The sequence below is a fragment of the Diabrotica virgifera genome, chromosome 2 (assembly GCF_917563875.1).
Source record: "Diabrotica virgifera virgifera chromosome 2, PGI_DIABVI_V3a".
In the NCBI taxonomy this organism is placed as follows: domain Eukaryota; kingdom Metazoa; phylum Arthropoda; class Insecta; order Coleoptera; family Chrysomelidae; genus Diabrotica; species Diabrotica virgifera.
This window is the reverse complement of record NC_065444.1, coordinates 200,658,495-200,679,489: the sequence shown is the minus strand read 5'-3', so window position 1 is coordinate 200,679,489 and position 20,995 is coordinate 200,658,495. Positions and strand designations below refer to the sequence as shown.

At 33.6% G+C, this 20,995-nt stretch overlaps 1 protein-coding gene across 3 annotated transcripts in view; it reads left to right on the top strand.

Annotated features, from left to right (window-relative positions):
* Positions 1–20,995, top strand: part of LOC126880352 (acylamino-acid-releasing enzyme-like) — a 123,803-nt gene that overhangs the window by 76,784 nt on the left and 26,024 nt on the right. For all 3 annotated transcript variants that reach the window (XM_050644155.1, XM_050644157.1, XM_050644156.1), the window contains 2 exons: positions 1,859–2,010; positions 18,866–19,133. In XM_050644155.1, the coding sequence (XP_050500112.1) occupies positions 1,859–2,010; positions 18,866–19,133 (420 nt within the window). The remainder of the gene's footprint in view (positions 1–1,858; positions 2,011–18,865; positions 19,134–20,995) is intronic.

Here is a 20,995-nt window from a genome sequence, read left to right as displayed (position 1 = left end):
AATGTGGAAGTTTACAACTAAGTGACATCTTATTTTTAATTAGATTCAAAATTCTTTTAGGCATAGTTTTTATAAAGTTCTGACAACACTCTGGTGTAAATGGATCCCATATTTTTTGCAAGTTTTGCTTCAATTCTTTTACGGATCTAGCAGGATGTTTCCTCAGTGTTTTTTTATTTCGCGTAAAAAAGAGACGCAAAAGTTTTTCTCGGGGACAAGTCGGAACTGTTAGAAACGTATTCCAGAAGTAGTATACCGTGGTCACCAATCCAGTTTAAACTCTTTTTTGAGGTATGGCAACATACGCCATCTCGTTGGAAGACAAAATCTTTCGCTAAGTTAAACTTATTGAAACGACTTTGTTCCACAATCGGTAAGAAATTATTTAAAACCTTCTAATATTTGCCAGTATTTAAGATTCCATCGATAAAATGCAATTTTTCCAAACTGTTCGATGACATGCTGCCCCAGACCATGATAAACGTAGGAAATTTAACTTTTCTGTTAAAACATTAAGCTGAAAAGCTTTACTTTTCCTGCGTATAACTCGACTCCTACTGCATCCAACTCGACTCCAACACAAACTTCAAATCTGGATTCATCACTCCATTGTATTGTATCCCTTAGTGAATTTGTCCAACCTCAATGCTCTTTTGACCATTTTAACTTATTTGTCTTGTGTTATAATGTTAATACTGGTTTTGCGTTAGTTTGAGATAAAATTAAAATTTTCACAATGAATTCGTATTGATTTTTTTAACTTTATCAATCGCTTTGCAAGTAGAAAATCTTAATTTGTGGACCTCTCAGTGACGTGTCGATCTAGAAACGTGTGTTCCAACCAGTTTACTCCAAAAACTACTTAAATCTAGATAAGTTGCACGTCGGCTTTTCACTATAATGCGTCTTGATCCCCTTCTATCTGCTTCGCTTATTTTACTTTTTCCTACATTTATAGGTTTTGTGATGACAAAACCTGAGATTTTGTATCTCCTAACTATATTTCTTACACTATACTGTGACAATTGAATCATATTCGCGATTTTCGAATTGATTTTCTAGAATTAAAATATCTATTGGTGATTGAACAAATGTTCTCATCCATAACTTTACCTTCACTCATTCCCATCGATGACTTTATCCTGACAAACGGCAATAGGCTTTATAATATCACAAAATCTATTTGACATTAATTGACAATTGTTTTGATATCATTTTCCATAGCCTAACTCTGATTTTAAGATAATTATGAAAAAATCAATGTATGTTGATATAATTGAATCAAAACCCACGATTTAGCGATTTTTTTATTGTTGTTTGAAATAAATAAAAAAACATAAGGGCAATGTTTTCCATAAAGATTAGTAAAAATTGCAATAATAATTAATATGGGAACTTATAAAAATATGTTGATTATCACGTGTGTATGGTAATCGTCATAAACTGCAAATTCCAAAGGTGGGCCAACTGAAATGGGAAGGGGCTCGTACTTCATTTTCTATATCATAATAATTCTTTTAACAACCAATTTCACATCCAAAATAAAGGCCTTATTATTAGAATCTATGGAAATTAATCAATTAAAAAATACATATTAATTCTGTATTTAGTTTATTTAATTATATACCGACTTGAGACAAACAGCTCTCTCTTCCTCAATTTATTCAGTTAATGACTATAAAGTAGATAAATAATAAAAATACATCACTTGAGAAAGCCACAATTCCGAAACAGTTGTAGTAAAAAAATGTAATACATTTTGTGGAAATGTAGAAAACAAACATTTTCAATGGTTTTTTCTTAGATAAAATGAACTATAGTAGTCGAATCCATCACTTATGTAATATTATGTTTTTAGGAGAATTTGCATCATTTGAGTGGTCACCTGATGAAAAAAAGGTTTTATATGTTGCCGAAAAAAAGAAAGTTAAATCTGAACCATTTTATAAACGAAAAGGAGCTACAACAAACAATGTATCAGGCAATGGAAGTGGAGAGGAAAAGCCAAAAGTAAGTTATGTAATTTACCATTCTACAAAATACAGGGTATTCTACAAATAAATGTTAAAATGTATAGATACTTACGTAATAGGTAATAGAATACTGTATAGGGCGTCAATAAGTTATTTCATCAATGACATACCATGACGTCACTTTTACTTTTCCTCCCTAGGGAGGAAAAGTACTTTTACTCCCTAGGGAGGAAAAGTACGACTTTGCTCCCTACAATCAGGTCAGAAAAAGTACACTTTCGGTAGAGGTAGGTGGAAAAAATGTTTTCTTACGATTCTTCTCTCATCATTACGTCTGGAATTCGATCTACGATATAATTACCGGTTTTTAAATTGGTTATTCAAGCATGCACTTCTTCTGGAAAAATATTTTCTTGGCACATCTTTATCAAATCCGTTTTCTTTGCTTCACTTATTGAAAGAGTACTTTTATATAACTTTGATAAATTGCCCGGAGTTGGTACGTCTATGGTTGCTTTTTGGGATGAAATTTGTTTTTGCCTGCTAGGGCGTAGAGTAGGAGTTTTTTTAATTCAAATCAATATCTTCTGATATTTCTATTAACTGGTTACCGTTTTCCACGATTATATTCTTTAGAATATTATCCAGTAGGATCACTGTTAGCTACAGCATTCATTATATCATCTGAGGATATACACAGCGTTTTTGTAAAAAACTTTTGGCACAGTAGAATTCATTCATGGTAAGCTAGTGGAAAGAAACATTTCTTACTAAATGTTCGTTCCTTTCTTTGGGAAGTTTTAGGGACGGTTTTCGCAGGACAAAAGTGTGCTGAAATTTAATAAACTATCATAGTCTAAAATTCTTTATTGGATTTTCGCATGAATATATTTTGTCAAAATGAACAATTTTGTAATCTTCGTCTCCGATAAAATTAATTATCAGTTTTTAACTTAGAAATATTTCTAATAAAATTAGTAACTTTACACAGGCAAAAGAAAATAAATGATTCTATCGGAATCTCCTAGTATAAATATGTTTACAACAAAGTATTTTTATAAATAAAGTTATATATCGGTTTGCTGTTATTTAAAAATAGGAGTTATCGGCTTTTACCATGTTTGGTTTTTATTAGTTATTTTGCATAAAAATTTTAATATCAAATAATTATTACCAGTGGTATAAGACGTGTTTTTACTACAGCAGAAATAAAAATACCGGATTTCATAATTTTGGTATTTATCGGGTTTTCGCTCTAACCCCTCGATATTATGTGCAGTTTAATAGTGGGAGGATTGTTACTAATGCCTTTACTATAATCTAACAAAATTTGCCATTACTACTCTTGTTAGTAAATTATGCAAATACAATTTCGTCTTGGATATTAGCTCATGTAAATTTCTGCCACAAAGTTTAAAAGCAAATCCAAGTATACAACAAAGTTTATAGTCTCTTTCTTTTTCTTCTCCTTTCAACAGCCCTTGATTGTTCACTCCTGAACGTGAGCCTACCATTGGCATTGGCATTTCCATTTAAATTTTTCTCTTGCTCCAAAGTGCCATTTTCTTACCACTTTTTCTTTTACATCGTCCAGCCATCTTTTTGGAAGTCGACCCACACCTCTCCACCTATCTAACGTAAATCTCCACTGTATGATGTATTTAGTTCACCTGGTATCAACTTGTCTGGTCATACTCAAGATCACTTCAGTGAAGCAATGCGTTGTATAACATCTTCTAATTTTGTCCTTCTCATTTCTTCTTTGTAGGCCTTATCTTTTTAAAGCAATTTAGCATTTTAGTAAACTAAACTCTAATATCAACTTCGACTTCCAAGTTAGAATTGTGTTATGAAATCCGTCGGTCAGTAAGTCCTGGGCCTAACTAGTAAAAGAACATTTTTTGCAAAAATTATTCTTTATTCATCAAAATAATCTTCTTTAGCGTATATTCCGTCCCAAACCCTTTTTTTCGTGTGTCATTAATTTTGACGTCATGTAGGATTTTAAGAATGTCTCAAATCATTACATGACATTTTAGTTAAATCTGACACTGACCGTTGTCAGAATATTTATATTTATATAAACATTCAATATTTATACAAATATTTGCCAGAATATTAATATTTTAAATAGTTTAATGTAAAATTAAACAAGAATAAAAAAACCGCTAAACGCCGTAAAAATGAGTGGCGCATAAAATATTCCAGCTACAAAAGATCTGATATGAATATTACGTGGCGCGAAAATGGATTTTCATTTGATGCAAAACAAAATTCTAGTTTTATTTTAAAAGATTTTTCCATAATATTTGCTAAATTTGAAGTAAACGCGCCACAAAAGAGTAACTTTGATACAGTTTGAATTTTGAAACTCTTTTGTGGCGCGTTTACTTCAAATTTAGCAAATATTATGGAAAAATCTTTTAAAATAAAACTAGAATTTTGTTTTGCATCAAATGAAAATCCATTTTCGCGCCACGTAATATTCATATCAGATCTTTTGTAGCTGGAATATTTTATGCGCCACTCATTTTTACGGCGTTTAGCGGTTTTTTTATTCTTGTATCAGGAGTTTTTCAAAGTTATTTATAAATTAAATGTATGAAGTTGAATGCAATGTTCCTCTATTACACGTCAAGCTTTATAAATGGTCACCTTTGTTGCATTATCTCCCAAATGATCTAGTGTCCATCGAATGTACACTAGATTTTTTTTTATTCGAAATAGATTGAAAAAAAATTGAGCTGGCCGGTAAATGAAGTCGGATTGCCCGTTGCCAGATCAAATTTAGCGTCGTAACCACTACAACTACATAAACCATTTCGGGAATAATCGTAAATTGGATTATACTTTTGTAGCTTAAAAACTTCTAAACGGCTTAACCGATTTTGATCAGTAAACATGAGTTTGAAACGTATTGACCAGTAGTATCTGATGAATCTAAGGTCAAGTATGAAAATTGAAGCTACTACAGGAATTATTGAGCTTGAGAAACCGTTTTTCCCACAGGAAATAGATTTTATCATACTTATGAAGCCTATAACCTAAAAAATTCAAATTTTCCGGGATATGAGGTATACACCGTTAAATTCGTCTGGTGTACTTCTATAAACGCTAAGTTATTGGCGCAATTTGTAGGTTGAAATGTTGAGTAATTGTCGAAAAACCAAAATTTTCAAAGTTTAGTTTTTCAGTTTTTCGGCTATACTGAGCCGTGTGTATGTCTGATTCTGACGGCTTAGACACCATTTGAAAGCTTAAGTCAACACTATTAATTTGATGTATTTGCGGTTCTCCTGGCTCTTCTTGATCCGAATATATATACCCCCAAAACATATGCCGTTTTGTACCTACCAAGTCCTATAGCTGGCTTATGGGTGGTCAAAAGCCACAAACTACACCGGTTCTAAATCGGCCCTGACCCCCTCTTCAAACACAGAGGAAAAATATCAAATCGGTTTAACTTTCAAACACACATACATATTGATGTGATCTTGATTATTGATATGAGATAATATTTTTATATGTCATTTAATTTAATCAATGCATTAATAATAATCTAATTAATTTACCAGATCACATATCAATATGTTTTCAATCTCAGGGCTTTTTATAAAATTAATTACTTACATACGTGGCTTCTAAGTATTTCTTAATGGTTCCTAATCGGGATAGGAAAGAAAAGAGTAAAATAATAACACATATGGGTTACAATTGTAATCAAAATATTGTTTATTTTATTTAAATGGCAATCACTGCTTAATATTTGCTATATCTTATTTTTCTTAAACATAACATTTACACATGGGAATCTTATTTTCTTTTGATTTCCAATTGAAAGTTTTTATTAACATTTAACTATTATGATTTATTAGCAACAATTCTATTTAAGTTTGATGAAGCTTTTCTGATATTATTGATTATGTTTCTTCAATTTTAAATGTGGTATTTACTACGAAAAACCCATACATTCATGTCCAAACAAATGAGACTGACCTTTTCTGGTGCACTGAGAATGTCTTCACACAAGACCCGTTTCCTGCTATCCTTGGCTGCAATCCAAACCTCGTCCTGGCTTCCAGTAATGTTCTCCTCTGAAACTAGCTCGTATAGCTCTCGTTTCCTGCTTCTGTCGTGATGCTGTGTTCTACCTTTTTCGAAACTGCAATCAGCTACCGGGAACTCTTGGCTCAAGGAGGTTCTTTTACTCTCAACCTGGCCTACCTCTCGTTCTACGATAGATACTCCACACTCACGGAACTACACAGGCTTTCTCACTCTCCGTACACCACCGTCTACTACTCGACTTCACTTCTCGACAGCTCAAAACATTCTGATCTCTATTTGTCATTCATTCCCCTACTTTCTAAATATCCCTTCCAGATTCACAAATCAAAACTTCCACCACCAACTCTCATTCGCAGTATTCCTCAAAACCAATTTTTAAACTTTCTAAATATGCTTAATGGATTTCAAAGAAAATAGTTAATTCCCATTCTAAAATTACTTTCTACTATATACAAATTTTTATGACCTATTCTCTATTTCCACTTAGTCTTATTTAGCATCGGCTAATGATGATAACGAACGACCTTCCGCGAACAACGATAATGACCTATTAACGATTTCACTTGAGTCTTATTTAATCACTTCTTAAAATTAAATATAACAATTTGTTGTATACAGGTTGTTTTAAATTTATATGCCCGTGGTTGAGAAAATTGAAAATATTTTATATTAAAGTGAATTTTGTTTATAATTATCAAATTTTAATTTTTATATCAAATAGAAATATAACAAATCCCCGCCTTGTATTCGATAAAATTTATCTGCATTTTTAAATAAATTTTCTCGAGGCAAAAACCAACTCCCTGTATATTTTCTTACTTTAATCTATGTCTTATACCCTAACTTACTATCTACTTCATGTAATTCTGTCTTTTATTCGTGATATTTGTATACATCGTGAATATTATAAATTCCTCGGATCTTTTCCGAGTTCCTGTGCCTCAACTCATAACTATTTATCCCATTTTCATTATTCACGATATACGGGCCTTCGAAAACAGGCATCAGCTTTGCGCAAATGCCCCCAGGAAGATTTGATACTCGTAATGCCCTCACGAGTACTTTTTCACCCTTTTGGAAAGTCACTGGTCTTCTTTTTCTATTTTGTTCCTGTCTTTGGATATATTTTTCGTTGCTTCGCCGTAATCTTCTCTGTACGGTTTCAATCACCTGTTGATATTCTTTTGGCTCTTGGTCTTCCCATGGCCTTATCGGCATTACACCCTTCATGATGTATTCTGGGGTCTCCTTTGTTACTGTGCTCGGAATTGTATTTAGATACCTTTCTATTTCCGCCATTTTCCTGTCCCAGTGGCGATGTTGACCATCTGTTGCAATGCGAAGAAATTTCGTCACTTCCTGTATGAATCGTTCCGAAGGATTACTCTGTGGATGCCTGATGCTGACAAAATTTGTCTCTATTCCTCGTTCTCGAAGTTGTCCTTTGAAACGATCATTTCGGAAATACGTTGCATTGTCCAGTAGAATCTTTTTTGGTGTTCCTACTATGGCTATAAAATTGTCGATTTTTCTTAATATTTCCTCCCCCTTTGTGGTGCGGCAACTATATAATTTTACGTATTTTGAAAACACATCCACCATTACCAGAATATGTTTGTTCCTTTTAGTGGTCATAATTAGATCGCTTAACATATCTATTGCTACAATGTCTAGTTTGTTTCGGGCTTCAATATTTTTGGCAACATTTTCGTTTTTGAAATTCCGACTCTTATATTTTTGACATACATCGCACTTCTGGGTAATTTCCTTTGCAATGCGGTAATCCTGTCGGCTGATGTAATTTTCCCTAAAAACGAGCCAAACTTTTCTGCTACCGATATGCCCATTGTCCTCATGTAATTTCTTTATTATCTTTTCGGCCAATGTCTGTGTCACTAAATATAGTTCCTTTCCGTCTATTCTCTTAAAATATATGTCATTTTCTACTTCCGCTCTTCTTTTCTCTCTTTCCTCTAGGTCTTCTTGGTTTGTCCTTATCTCATTTAACGAATATATCCCTTCTTCTTGTATTAATCTATTTAGTCCCACCTGTAGAGTAATTGTTTCCTTTTTTCCCGTGTCCTCATCCCGTGTTAGAGCGTCGGCTATTATGTTGTCTTTTCCTTTTATATATCGGAACTCAAAATCATACTCCTGTAATAATAGAATGCCTCTATGTATTCTATTATTTACTAATCTATTCTTCATGATATGTACTAAAGCTGCATGGTCTGTTTCGATTGTGAATTTTGCTCCCAATAAGTAAAACCTCAATTTGTTTACGCAATATAGTACACTGGCAAACTCCAATTCTGTAACACTATATTTTCTCTCATGTGTTTTAGTCACTCGCGATATAAAACATATCGGCACTTCTTGGTCGTTTTGTATTTGAGACAGAACTCCTGCAAATTTTTGTATGGACGCATCAGTTCGGAGTATAAAAGGTAAATTGTAAATGGGGTGGTATATTTTCGTTCCTTTTGCGAATTCTCGTTTTAATGTTTCGAAAGCTTCCTCCTGTTCTTCTTTCCAATTCCATTTTATTCCTTTTTTAAGCAACTTTATCAGAGGGATTTCCTTTTGGCTCAAATCGGGGATCAGTTTTTTAAAATAATTAATCGTGCCAAGAAAACCTCTCAATGTTTTCAAATTCGTTGGTCTTGGGTATTCATCTATGAGCTTGACTCTGTCTTCGGATAATCTTACTGTTTTGGTGTCCAATTGAAAACCCAAATAAATGACTTCTTTTTGAAAAAATTGACATTTTTCAATGTTTAATTTCAATCCCGCTGTGTCCAATTCTTCCAGAATTATTTCTATGTGTTTCAGATGACTCTGAGTATCTTGTGAAAAAATTAATAAATCATCGATATAATGAACTATGAAATCTTCGTGGCGATTCAAAATGGTATGTAGAGCTCGGACAAGTGCAGCACAAGCACTCTGCAATCCAAACGGCACTACCTTAAACCGGTAGACAATACCATCAATAGAAAAAGCGGTGTAGTTTCTACACTTTTCAGCTAACGGTATCAACCAAAAACTGTGTTTTAAGTCAATTTTCGAAAATATGTGTGACCCGGTGATTCTTCCAAAAATGGCCTCGATGTTTAGAGGTGATTCATATTGTGATACAGTGTGCTGGTTGATATTCCTGGCATCTAAACATAATCTCAATTCTCCACTGCTTTTCTTTACTATCACAATCGGGTTAACATATGGTGAATCACATCTTTCGATGATTTGATCTTCCAACATTTTATTTATTTCTTCTTTCACCTCTTGTCGATACTTGTATGGAATCGGGTAAGTTTTTGATCGAAAATTTCCCAAGTTTTTCACCTCAAATGAATGTTCGTACTTTTTAGCCACTCTGTTTTCCTCATTGATCAAATTTTCGTAGTTTCTTAACATCAACCGCAATTCTTTTTCTTTCCCTTCTCCACATATCAATTTTCTGTCTTTTTTCTCAGATTCTTCACACATGTTTACCGTGCATTCTGCATCCTCGTTTGCATATACCTCCTCTTCAAATACCACTGTTTCAATCATATTCTTTTCACTTTCATTTTTTAGCTTTATTTCTTCTTCTCCTGAGCCCGTCTCTTCTTTTGAGGAATCCCAGGTTTCCTTTGTTTCTGACACTCTCAAATTTTCTTCTTCTGGGCTCAACTCTTCTTTTGAGGAGCCACAGGTTTCATTTTCTTTTATCTTTTTCTGACCTTTTCTCCTTTTTCTTCTTTGTCCTTGCTTCGCTGCCAAATTCATTTCCACTGTTTGTTCTTTACCTGATTCGTCCGTAATTTGTTTCTCATGTTCCTTGTCCTGTTCTTTTTCTTTTTCTTCTGTTAGTTTCATCGTATTATTTTTAAAATCTATCACTACATGTTTTTCTGCCAATTCGTCAACTCCTACTATCATGTCATGTGACATATTTGGCATTATTACACATTGTAGTGCATACATATTCTTACCCAGTCGTACCATTACTCGTATGCCTTCATTTATAGTTGCCAATGTCCGTTTGTTTGCGCCCACTAAATTTACCCTAGGTATTTTGTAAATTAAATTTGTTAAGTTAACTTCTTCTATTAGTTTTCTGTTGACCAATGTTATTTCAGATCCAGTGTCTATCATAATTTTAATTGGTTTCTCGTTGATAAATCCATCCACAAATTTTAAATTAACTCCATTTTTCTTTTCGTTGTTTCCTGCCAATTTAATAAACTCCTTGGGGTGACAAAAGATTCCTGTTTGATTTTTGGTTTTTAGTGAGCGCCGTCGTGAAAAGACGCCGGTTGCTCATCGTTGTTTATATTTTCGTCATAATGTCTCTCTCCGTCATATTCATCTGTCTGGGTATTATTTACTTCTCTTCTATTTTCTCTTGGTCTGTCGGATCTGTTTCGGTTTTCTCGATATCCCTGTTCATTTTGTCTACCATTATTTCTGTTTTCTTGATTTGAGCGTGTGGTGTTTCTATTCTGGTATTCTCGATTTCTATCCTCATTCCATTGCCTATTTCTTTGTTCATAATTTCCTCTTCCGTTGTCTCTATTTTCGTTTTCCCTTCTGGGATTAAAATCTCGTCTTGTATAGTCCCTCCTATTTTGATTTCTATCTCTGTAATCTTGTGTTTCTCGGGGCCTGTAATCTTCTCGCGACCTTCTTGATTTTCTTTCTCTTAGACGTGATTCTCTTATTTGTAGGAATTGGCATAAACTATCTATGTCTTTGTAATTTTGCAATGTGATATGGTCTTCCAGCGTTTCCTCGAAATGTCTTGCAATCAGTTCGACTAATTGTTCCGATGAGTAATTATATTGTAAATGCTTTGCATTATTGTAAATTTGCAAAGCATATGTCCTTTCTGATACACCCATCCTATCATTGTATTTCCCATTTTGCAATTCCTTGTTAATTTCCAATTGTTGGACCTTTCCCCAGAAATAATTCAAAAATTTTTGTTCAAATTGTTGCCAATTGCCGAATTCTTCTTCTTTGCTATCGAACCATAGGCTTGCTTCATATTTGAGATGGTTTCTGATAGTTTCTTTTGCTGTTTCGAAATTTCCGATGTGCTGTATTTTCTTTTTCAGGCTATTTATGAACGGCACTGGGTGTAATCTTCTTACATCCCCGCCAAACCTTATCTTCACGTCATCTGTGCTATGTATAACCATTTCTCTTCTTTCTCCGACATTCTGTTGCGTCCTGTTTTCGGTGACTTGTTTTTCTATTCCTGTGATTCTTTTTTCCACTTCTTCTCTGTCTACTTGAATAGCATTTTCCAACTTGTTTTCCAAACTTTCCATTTCTTTTTTCTGGCAATTCGTTAACTCCTTCATTTTATTTTGAATTTTCATTTCTTGTTCTTTCATGTGGTCCTTCATTCTCATTTCTTGTTCTTGCATGTGATCTTTAATTTTCACTTCATACTTTTCTATGCGTTCCTCCATTTTCTTGTTGTTCTCTTCTATTGCTTGTTTCATTTTTTGTTGTGTTTCATCCATTTTTTGATCCAATTTTTGTTGTGTTTCATCCATTTTTTGTTGTGTTTCATCCATTTTTTGATCCACTTTATCCATTTTCTTTGATGTTTCTTCCATGGCTTGTTTCGTTTCACGTTGATTTTCATCCATTTTTTTTTGTGTTTCATCCATTTTTTGATCCATTTTTTGTTGTGATTCATCCATTTTCTTTGATGTTTCTTCCTGATTTTTATCCATTTTTTGTGACTGGAGTTGCATCATTTGTAATAATTTATCTATTCCTGATAATTCTTGCTGTTCTGATGCCATGATTGTCGTGTCTAAAATATCTTCTTGGTCTGAATTATTCTCTTGATTTGAATGTTCTTTTTGTTTTTTGTTGTCTTTGCTTTGGCTTCTTGTCACAGACATTTGTTTTCAAGAAGTACTGTCCCCGCCAAATATGAAATTTTACTAGTATGTTACCAAGACGACTTTTTCTCACCCAAATATTATAAATTGTCAATAAATATATCAAATGTAAATATCGTAAAAACAAAATATTAAATCAGTTATGTAAAATTTGTACCTAAAGAGATCTAAAATTTTATGTTATCAAATGTAAGTATCTCACTTTTTACCACAGGCATATAAATTTTCAAATACCGGCTTTACTCTTTCTATCCTTCAAATTTGCCACTAGAAATACTTTACAATGCCCCACGTTGGGCGCCAGTTGATGTGATCTTGATTATTGATATGAGATAATATTTTTATATGTCATTTAATTTAATCAATGCATTAATAATAATCTAATTAATTTACCAGATCACATATCAATATGTTTTCAATCTCAGGGCTTTTTATAAAATTAATTACTTACATACGTGGCTTCTAAGTATTTCTTAATGGTTCCTAATCGGGATAGGAAAGAAAAGAGTAAAATAATAACACATATGGGTTACAATTGTAATCAAAATATTGTTTATTTTATTTAAATGGCAATCACTGCTTAATATTTGCTATATCTTATTTTTCTTAAACATAACATTTACACATGGGAATCTTATTTTCTTTTGATTTCCAATTGAAAGTTTTTATTAACATTTAACTATTATGATTTATTAGCAACAATTCTATTTAAGTTTGATGAAGCTTTTCTGATATTATTGATTATGTTTCTTCAATTTTAAATGTGGTATTTACTACGAAAAACCCATACATTCATGTCCAAACAAATGAGACTGACCTTTTCTGGTGCACTGAGAATGTCTTCACACAAGACCCGTTTCCTGCTATCCTTGGCTGCAATCCAAACCTCGTCCTGGCTTCCAGTAATGTTCTCCTCTGAAACTAGCTCGTATAGCTCTCGTTTCCTGCTTCTGTCGTGATGCTGTGTTCTACCTTTTTCGAAACTGCAATCAGCTACCGGGAACTCTTGGCTCAAGGAGGTTCTTTTACTCTCAACCTGGCCTACCTCTCGTTCTACGATAGATACTCCACACTCACGGAACTACACAGGCTTTCTCACTCTCCGTACACCACCGTCTACTACTCGACTTCACTTCTCGACAGCTCAAAACATTCTGATCTCTATTTGTCATTCATTCCCCTACTTTCTAAATATCCCTTCCAGATTCACAAATCAAAACTTCCACCACCAACTCTCATTCGCAGTATTCCTCAAAACCAATTTTTAAACTTTCTAAATATGCTTAATGGATTTCAAAGAAAATAGTTAATTCCCATTCTAAAATTACTTTCTACTATATACAAATTTTTATGACCTATTCTCTATTTCCACTTAGTCTTATTTAGCATCGGCTAATGATGATAACGAACGACCTTCCGCGAACAACGATAATGACCTATTAACGATTTCACTTGAGTCTTATTTAATCACTTCTTAAAATTAAATATAACAATTTGTTGTATACAGGTTGTTTTAAATTTATATGCCCGTGGTTGAGAAAATTGAAAATATTTTATATTAAAGTGAATTTTGTTTATAATTATCAAATTTTAATTTTTATATCAAATAGAAATATAACAATATATATCCACAAACATTTTCCCTTTTTTAAATAAAAATTAAGTCACATTTCTAAGCTCTATAACTTTTGAATGGTATAACCGATTTTCAAAATTAGACATGCGTTGGAAAGGTAATGATCAGTACTGTTAGAAGTCGCAAAGGTCGGACTTAAATTTTTGAAGTTTTTGGGAGTTTTGGGGGACAGAACGAAAAACAGACCTAAATAGGAAGGGCCGTAAAATCGACACCCTTGGACCAAAATGGATGGTTGACATATGAATGGGTGAGTCTTTTTCTGAACTTGAAGATGGGAGTTGGCACAATTTTCAATTCAGTCAGATGTAGAAAATTGAAAATGTCGTGTATATAATAGTGTCGCGTGTAAGGGGGCGTATTTCTGCGCCACTGGCGAGAACTGCCGTTCTCTGGTAATTTTTTCGATATAAAACTAACAGCTTCGATAACCAATAAATCGAAAACTATTAATTTGATCAAAAAAATGTATAATGAACATTTTTTGCTTATAATTAATATTTTTACCAGCATTTGCGGTCAAAATATAATAAAAAATTTCCACCCTCGAGATGAGGTGGCAACAACCCCATGGTAAAAGCGTCTTTCGGCATCATATAGATTTTGATCCTTGGACTATCCACTACTTATTGTCAAATTTTCAAGCAAATCTATCCATTCTGTAAAAATTGCGAAGTGAAAAATTTCAGTTCCTGGACTAATTATACTTTTGGAGCTCTATAACTTCTGAACGGTTTACCTGATGTTGATCACTAAACATGAATTTGAAACGTATTGACAAGTAGTATCTGACAAGCATCCAAGATCGAGTATGATAACTGAACGTATTACAGGAATTATTGAGCTTGAAAAACCGTTTTTCCCGTAAGAAATAGATTTGATTATACTTATGAAGGGTATAACTTAAAAATTCGAATTTTCCCAGATATGAGGTATACACCGTTAGACGCGTCCTGAGTCCTTCTACAAACGCTCAGTTATTGGTGCAATTCGTTGGTTGAAATTTTGAGTAATTGTCGAAAAACCAAAATTTTCAAAGTTTCATTTTTCAGTTTTTTGGCTATGGCGAGCAGTGTGTATGTCTCAGCTTGATCGCTTAGGCGCCACTTGAAAGCTTAACTCAACCCTATTGATTTGGTGTATTTGCGGTTTTCCTGTCTTTCCTTGAACCTAAGATATATACGCCCAAAAAATATGCTATTTTGTATCTACCTAGTCCTCTAGCTGGCTTACGGGTAGTCAGAAGTCAAAAATTAGACCGGTTCTGAATCGGCCCTCACACCTTCTTGAAACACAGAAAAAAAAATTCAGATCGGTGTAACTTTTCCACACACATACATACATACATACAGTCGGAAAAATGAAAGAATACCCATGAACGAACATATAAAACACGCTGTATTTTCCTGTCACTGTGTCACAAAGAAAATTGTCCAGTGCAAGTACATGTAACAATAATTAGTACATGTACTTGCGCTGTCCAATTTTTTGTGTGACACGGCGACAGGAAAATACAGCGTGTTTTATATGTTCGTTCATGGGTATTCTTTCATTTTTCCTACTGTACATACATACATACATACATACATACATATCCACAAACATTTTCCATTTTTTAAATAAAAATTGAGTCATATTTCTGAGCTCGATAACTTTTGAATGGTACAACCGATTTTCAAAATTAAACATGCGTTGGAAAGGTAATGATCTGTGCTATGAGAAGCCGCAAAGGTCGGGCTTAAATTTTTGAAATTTTTGGGAGTTTTGGGGACGAGAACGAAAAACAGGCTTTAAATGGGAACGGCCGTAAAATCCACACCCTTGGACCAAAATGGAGAGGTAACATATGGATGGACGAGTCTTTTCCTAAACTTTAAGATGGGATTTGGCCCAATTTTCAATTCAGTCAGGTTTAGAAAATCGAAAATTTCGTGTATATATAGTGTCGCTTGTAGGGGTGTTGTGCGCCACTGGTGAGAACTGTCGTTCTCTGTGGATAAATATAATATCAAATTTCACTATACAATGCCCGAATATACCTACCAATGACATAAAATATTTATATTTACGTAGTTGACAAATTTCTAACCTAGAAATTACAATTGTCATTTTACCATATGATCGATTATTTTTGTGTCAAATTATCTTACTCGTCTCATTGACTGGTTATCTATTTAGAGTATTGTAATCGCCAACCAATTGTACATCTATAAGTTATGCAAATGCCCGTCAAGGAATACATAATTTTCTAAGTTCAATGTATAATAATCACAGAGGTACGTTTTTTTCTGTCGCTTCCAACTGTACGTTAGAGAGAATTCGATAATCTGTGACGCACTAAAAAAAGGGTTTGGGACGGAGTATAGATACAGTGATTCCAACTTAACGTTTTTCTAATTTTTCGATTACACCCTTGTAAAACGATTTATCTTTGCCTTCAAAATAGGCTTCATATATATTTCAATATCAGTTTCGGTGATTACTTCCTCATCAGTGCGATATCCATTGCCACTGAGCATTTTTTAGATTGGAAAAAGTTGGTAGTCGCTGGGGGTCAGATCTGGGCTCCACGGTGGGGGCGGTAGCAATCCAAATCCCAATTCGTGCATTTTTGTCATCATTTTCATCAACTTGTGACATGGCGCATTTTTTTGGTGAAACAACAATTTTTTCTTGAATAAATGAGACCTTTTCTTTGCGATTTCGGTCTTTAAACGCTCCAATAAACCAATATAGTAATCGCTGTTAATTTTTTCTCTATATTTCAATGAAAATAACTCTGCAAAATAGAGATACCATAACCCTTCCGGCAGTTTGGTGCATCTTTGGTGCCTCGATTCTCTGGATTTGATTCGGAAGCTCGCCGAGATTCATCAATCCGTTGTTGTTTTTGCTCTGGTCAGAGGAAACGTAGCACCCATTTGGAAAACAGCTTTCTCATATTACCCAATAGACCAGGGCGGATCTGTGAAAAAACATCTATTTTTGGATGTGCAAGGTGGCATTCGGATCTTTGTAGATAAAGTTAGGTGACAACTTCAACAATAATAATTGACTTATGCTCCTTCTCAAATATGCCCGGAACAATAATAAAAAAAATTAAAATATTCAAAAATTTCGAAAAACATCGATTTTTTTCTACTTTCTTTGCTTATAACTTTAAAACGATTCATTTTGGAACAAAGTCGTACAGAAATAAAATAAAGGTAATTAAATTTTGTATGATAAACGTCTGGTTAAAAATGTCTTAAATTATTACCCTTTCTACAAAATAGCAATAAATACAAAATAAGCCTGTTTTTATTCAATGTTTTTCAACCACTTTGGTTGCACTTGAACTTTCGTAATTCGCTTAGAAAATTCTTACAACATACTTAAATCATTCACCAAATTTCATTAAAATCGACGTGATAGATTTTGCAGAATAATTTTGCAATCTAATTTTTTTTAAAGAAGTTCAAATTTTTTAAAAACTTTCTGAGGAAAAAGTAGTCTATTTAGAAGTTTGCTAATTTTTTTACATATAAATCCGCGCTCTATCTAATACACTTTACAGAATTAAAATCGGATTATTTAAGCGGCCTCAGCACTGTTTTAAAGTTATAAATAATTTTTGGCTTATAAACAAATACGTTAATAGGACGTTTGAGTTGGCATAAATTCATTTTCTCGAGAATAGGCGGCTCTGGAGATAAATCCCGAAACAGGTCGATTTTTATTTTTAAATTCTAATTTTTTGTTATATACGTCATACTAGTGACGTCATCCATCTGGGCGTGATGACGTAATCGATGATTTTTTAAATGAGAATAGGTGCCGTGTGATAGCTCAATCGAAAGGCTATTCAATTTTGTATTCACTAATATAAACATTAACATAATTTATTTGTACAGGGTTTGAATTAAAAAAAAATTAATTAAATTAATTCCAATATTTAGATTATGTCATCATACCCAGATGGATGACGTCACTAGTATGATACTGAAAAATAAAAATCGATCTGGTTCAGGATTTATCTCCAGAGTCGCCCATTCTCTAGAAAATGAATTTATTCCAACTCAAACGTCCTCACTGTATTTGTTTATGAGCCAAAACATTGTTTATAACTTTAAAACAGTGCTGAGGCCGCTTAAATAATCCGATTTTAATTCTGTAAAGTGTATTGGATAGGTAGAGAACCTTTTTATATGTAAAAAAATTAGCAAACTTCTAAATGGTCTACTTTTTGTTCAGAAAGTTTTTAAAAAATTTGAACTTTAAAAAAAAATAGATTGCAAAATTATTATGCAAAATCTATTAGGTCGATTTTAATGAAATTTGCTGGGCGGTTTAAGTATGTTGTAAGAATTTTCTAAGCGAATGATGAAGGTTCTAAGTGCAACCAAAGTGGTTGAAAAACATTGAATAAAAATAGTCTTTTTTGCCCCCTTATTTTCTATTTATTGCTATTTTACAGAAAGGGTAATAATTTAAGACATTTTAAACTAGCCGTATATTATACAAAATTCAATTATGTATCTTTATTTTCTTTCCCTACGACTTTGTTCCAAAATGAATCGTTTTAAAGTTATAAGCAATGAAAGTAGAAAAAATCGATGTTTTTCGAAATTTTTAAAAATTTAAATTTTTTTATTAATGTTCCGGGCATATTTGAGAAGGAGCATAAGACAATTATAATTATTGAAGTTGTCACCTAACTTTATCAGCAAAAATCCGAATGCCATCTCTCACATCCACCTCAAAACAGATCCGCCCTGGTCTACAAATATTCATATGTATAATAGTCAAAATACTACTCTTTGATAACTTTAGGGTGTCAGCTACATCTTGCAACTCCACTTTGCGATTTTCCAAAATAATTGTCAGCATTTTTTCGATGTTTTCGGGAATAACTGCATCATTTGTGTCGGTACAACCGCGTTTGAATCAGAGACATGTCAATAATAGACTTGGCTAGGGATATGCCACTCAATGCATCGGGGTGTAACGTCGACATAGGATTGAGTGGTCTAGTCATCTTTGTCGGTCACATGCGCGGGGTCGCTTGGTTAAAAGAGATAGATAGACCACCGATCGACTGTTTGCATGCTGTTTCCGCGTTACGCTCTTTTGGTGAGTATGCCCAGTCTAGGCTTAATATGTCAATGGTTTGAATTCAGCAAACCATCGTTAGGATTACCGAAATGTCAAATGGAAATTTCATTAGAGTCGCCATCTCATGGTTAGGCCCGGGACTTATTGACCGACTTATTATAATATAATAATTTCTTTTTATTTGCAAGGGTGAAGAATATCTATTTATTCAAGATTGGGGAGAACAACTAGTTGGTAAAAAGATATCCATAATTGCCGAGTATAATGTGGAAAGTGATTCGGTAGAGATACTAAAAGGTATTCCGGACGATATTTTTGTTGGTCAACCAAAGTACTCTCCAGATGGATCTTATATTGTTGGAGTTGCCTATCAGTTAGAACCAAGGAAATTAGGAATCATGTTCTGCGCTAATAGACCTAGTACCATCTTCTCTTTGGACTTTGATGGTAATTTCGGTGAGTCATTTTTTTAATATTATGCCTCGACCTCAAAGGGTCATTGGAGTAGTACAATTTAAAGTTTTACAATTTATTTGGTACATCTATGGAATACAGTAGAGTTTTGCGATGGAAAAGGAGCACCCAGTTAGAACGAAAATAAATACATAAGGGAATCTGGATGTCGGCTGATGGAAGGACGGTTAACCAGATTGATCACGTATTGGTGGAAAGAAACCACATGGAATTTATAAAAAAATATAAGAAGTATGAGAGGGACCGAAACGGATTCGGACCACTTTCTGGTTAGATATAAGTAAAATGGTGCAAAAAGATAAAGAAGTGGGAAAAACGAGTTCAAAGAAAAAAAATATATATATTGTTATAAAATGAGTTAGGTGAGCTAACTAGCTAACTAAATGACCATCAACGATTAAGAATTTATTCTTAATTACAGGACAATAGGAAAACATTTTACTTGAACATAACTTGTATATCCGACATTATATTTTCTTGACATTGACATTACATTAATTATCAATACTGTCAAATACATAAAGTGGCAACCATAGAGCAATAGCTACTTTTTATATTGTATATTCTAACACTCTCCCTCAATATGAAAAGTAGATAAGCTAAACATTAGACCCTAAAACAAAATCATTATACAATTTTGGTTTATTTCTAAAACGCGTAGGGTAACTCCTAAATTCTTCAACACCATCGCTTCTTTCTACACTTTCCATATTCTTAGATTCCACAATTTCATTGATACCACTTTTCCCTTCTTCGGAGTTTTCATTTACACTAAAACATTCCGACTGATTCTGGTTCACTGGTTTAGCTTTAACTTCAGAAATTCGCAAATTGCATGTAACCTCAGGTTTAAATCGTACGTCGTGGCTCGATACGATTCTTCTTTCAGATGGAATCCATATTCTAAAACCATCCCTGTCATTCACGTAACCAACTAAATAACCATGTATCGCCTTGTCATCAAATTTACTGCGAACATTTTTGTTTACGTGAACATAACATTCAGTGCCAAATATTCTTAAATGTTTCAAACTCCCAACTGGCTTTCCATACCACAATTCATAGGGACTTTTATTCTCAATTGATGACTTTCCTGTGCGATTCAGAAGATACACTGCAGTATTACATGCTTCTGCCCACAATTCTTTGGACAACTTGCATGGGTTTAACATGGAACGAGCACGCTCTACAATGGTACGGTTTTCCCTTTCAGCAACACCATTCTGCTGAGGTGTATAGGGTGGAGTGATACAATGCTCTATACCTCTACTCGCAAGAAGTTCAGATACCTTTCTATTGTCAAACTCTCTCCCTCCATCACATCTCAGTTGCTCTACTACATGGCCATTTGTTTTTGCTTCATTTAAAAATTTTTCTAAGAAGGTACATACCTCACTTTTGTGTTTCATAAAGAAAACTTTTCGAAACTTACTAAAGTCATCTTTAAAACATACGTAATAACGTGCTTTTCCCAGTGATTCTATAGACATGGGTCCATTCACATCTGCATGGATCTGCTCACCAGTGACTTGTGGCCGATTGATCCTAGTTTTAAATGGCAATTTATGCATTTTTCCAATTGCACATCCATCGCAAAAGCTTTCTTTGCACCCATCAATATCTATATTCATTTTTTTCAAGACCTTCTTTACGTGTTGCTTATGCTGATGACCAAATCTTTCATGATACACTTGTAACATATCTGCTGACTCTTCTAAGTTCGCTTGAATGGGATTGGTCGGTTTCATAACACGTATATCAAGTGCATACAGGCCATTACTGAAGTACCCAGTCATTACAGATTCAAGAGTATTTTTATCATGTATATTTACACCTTTATCTTC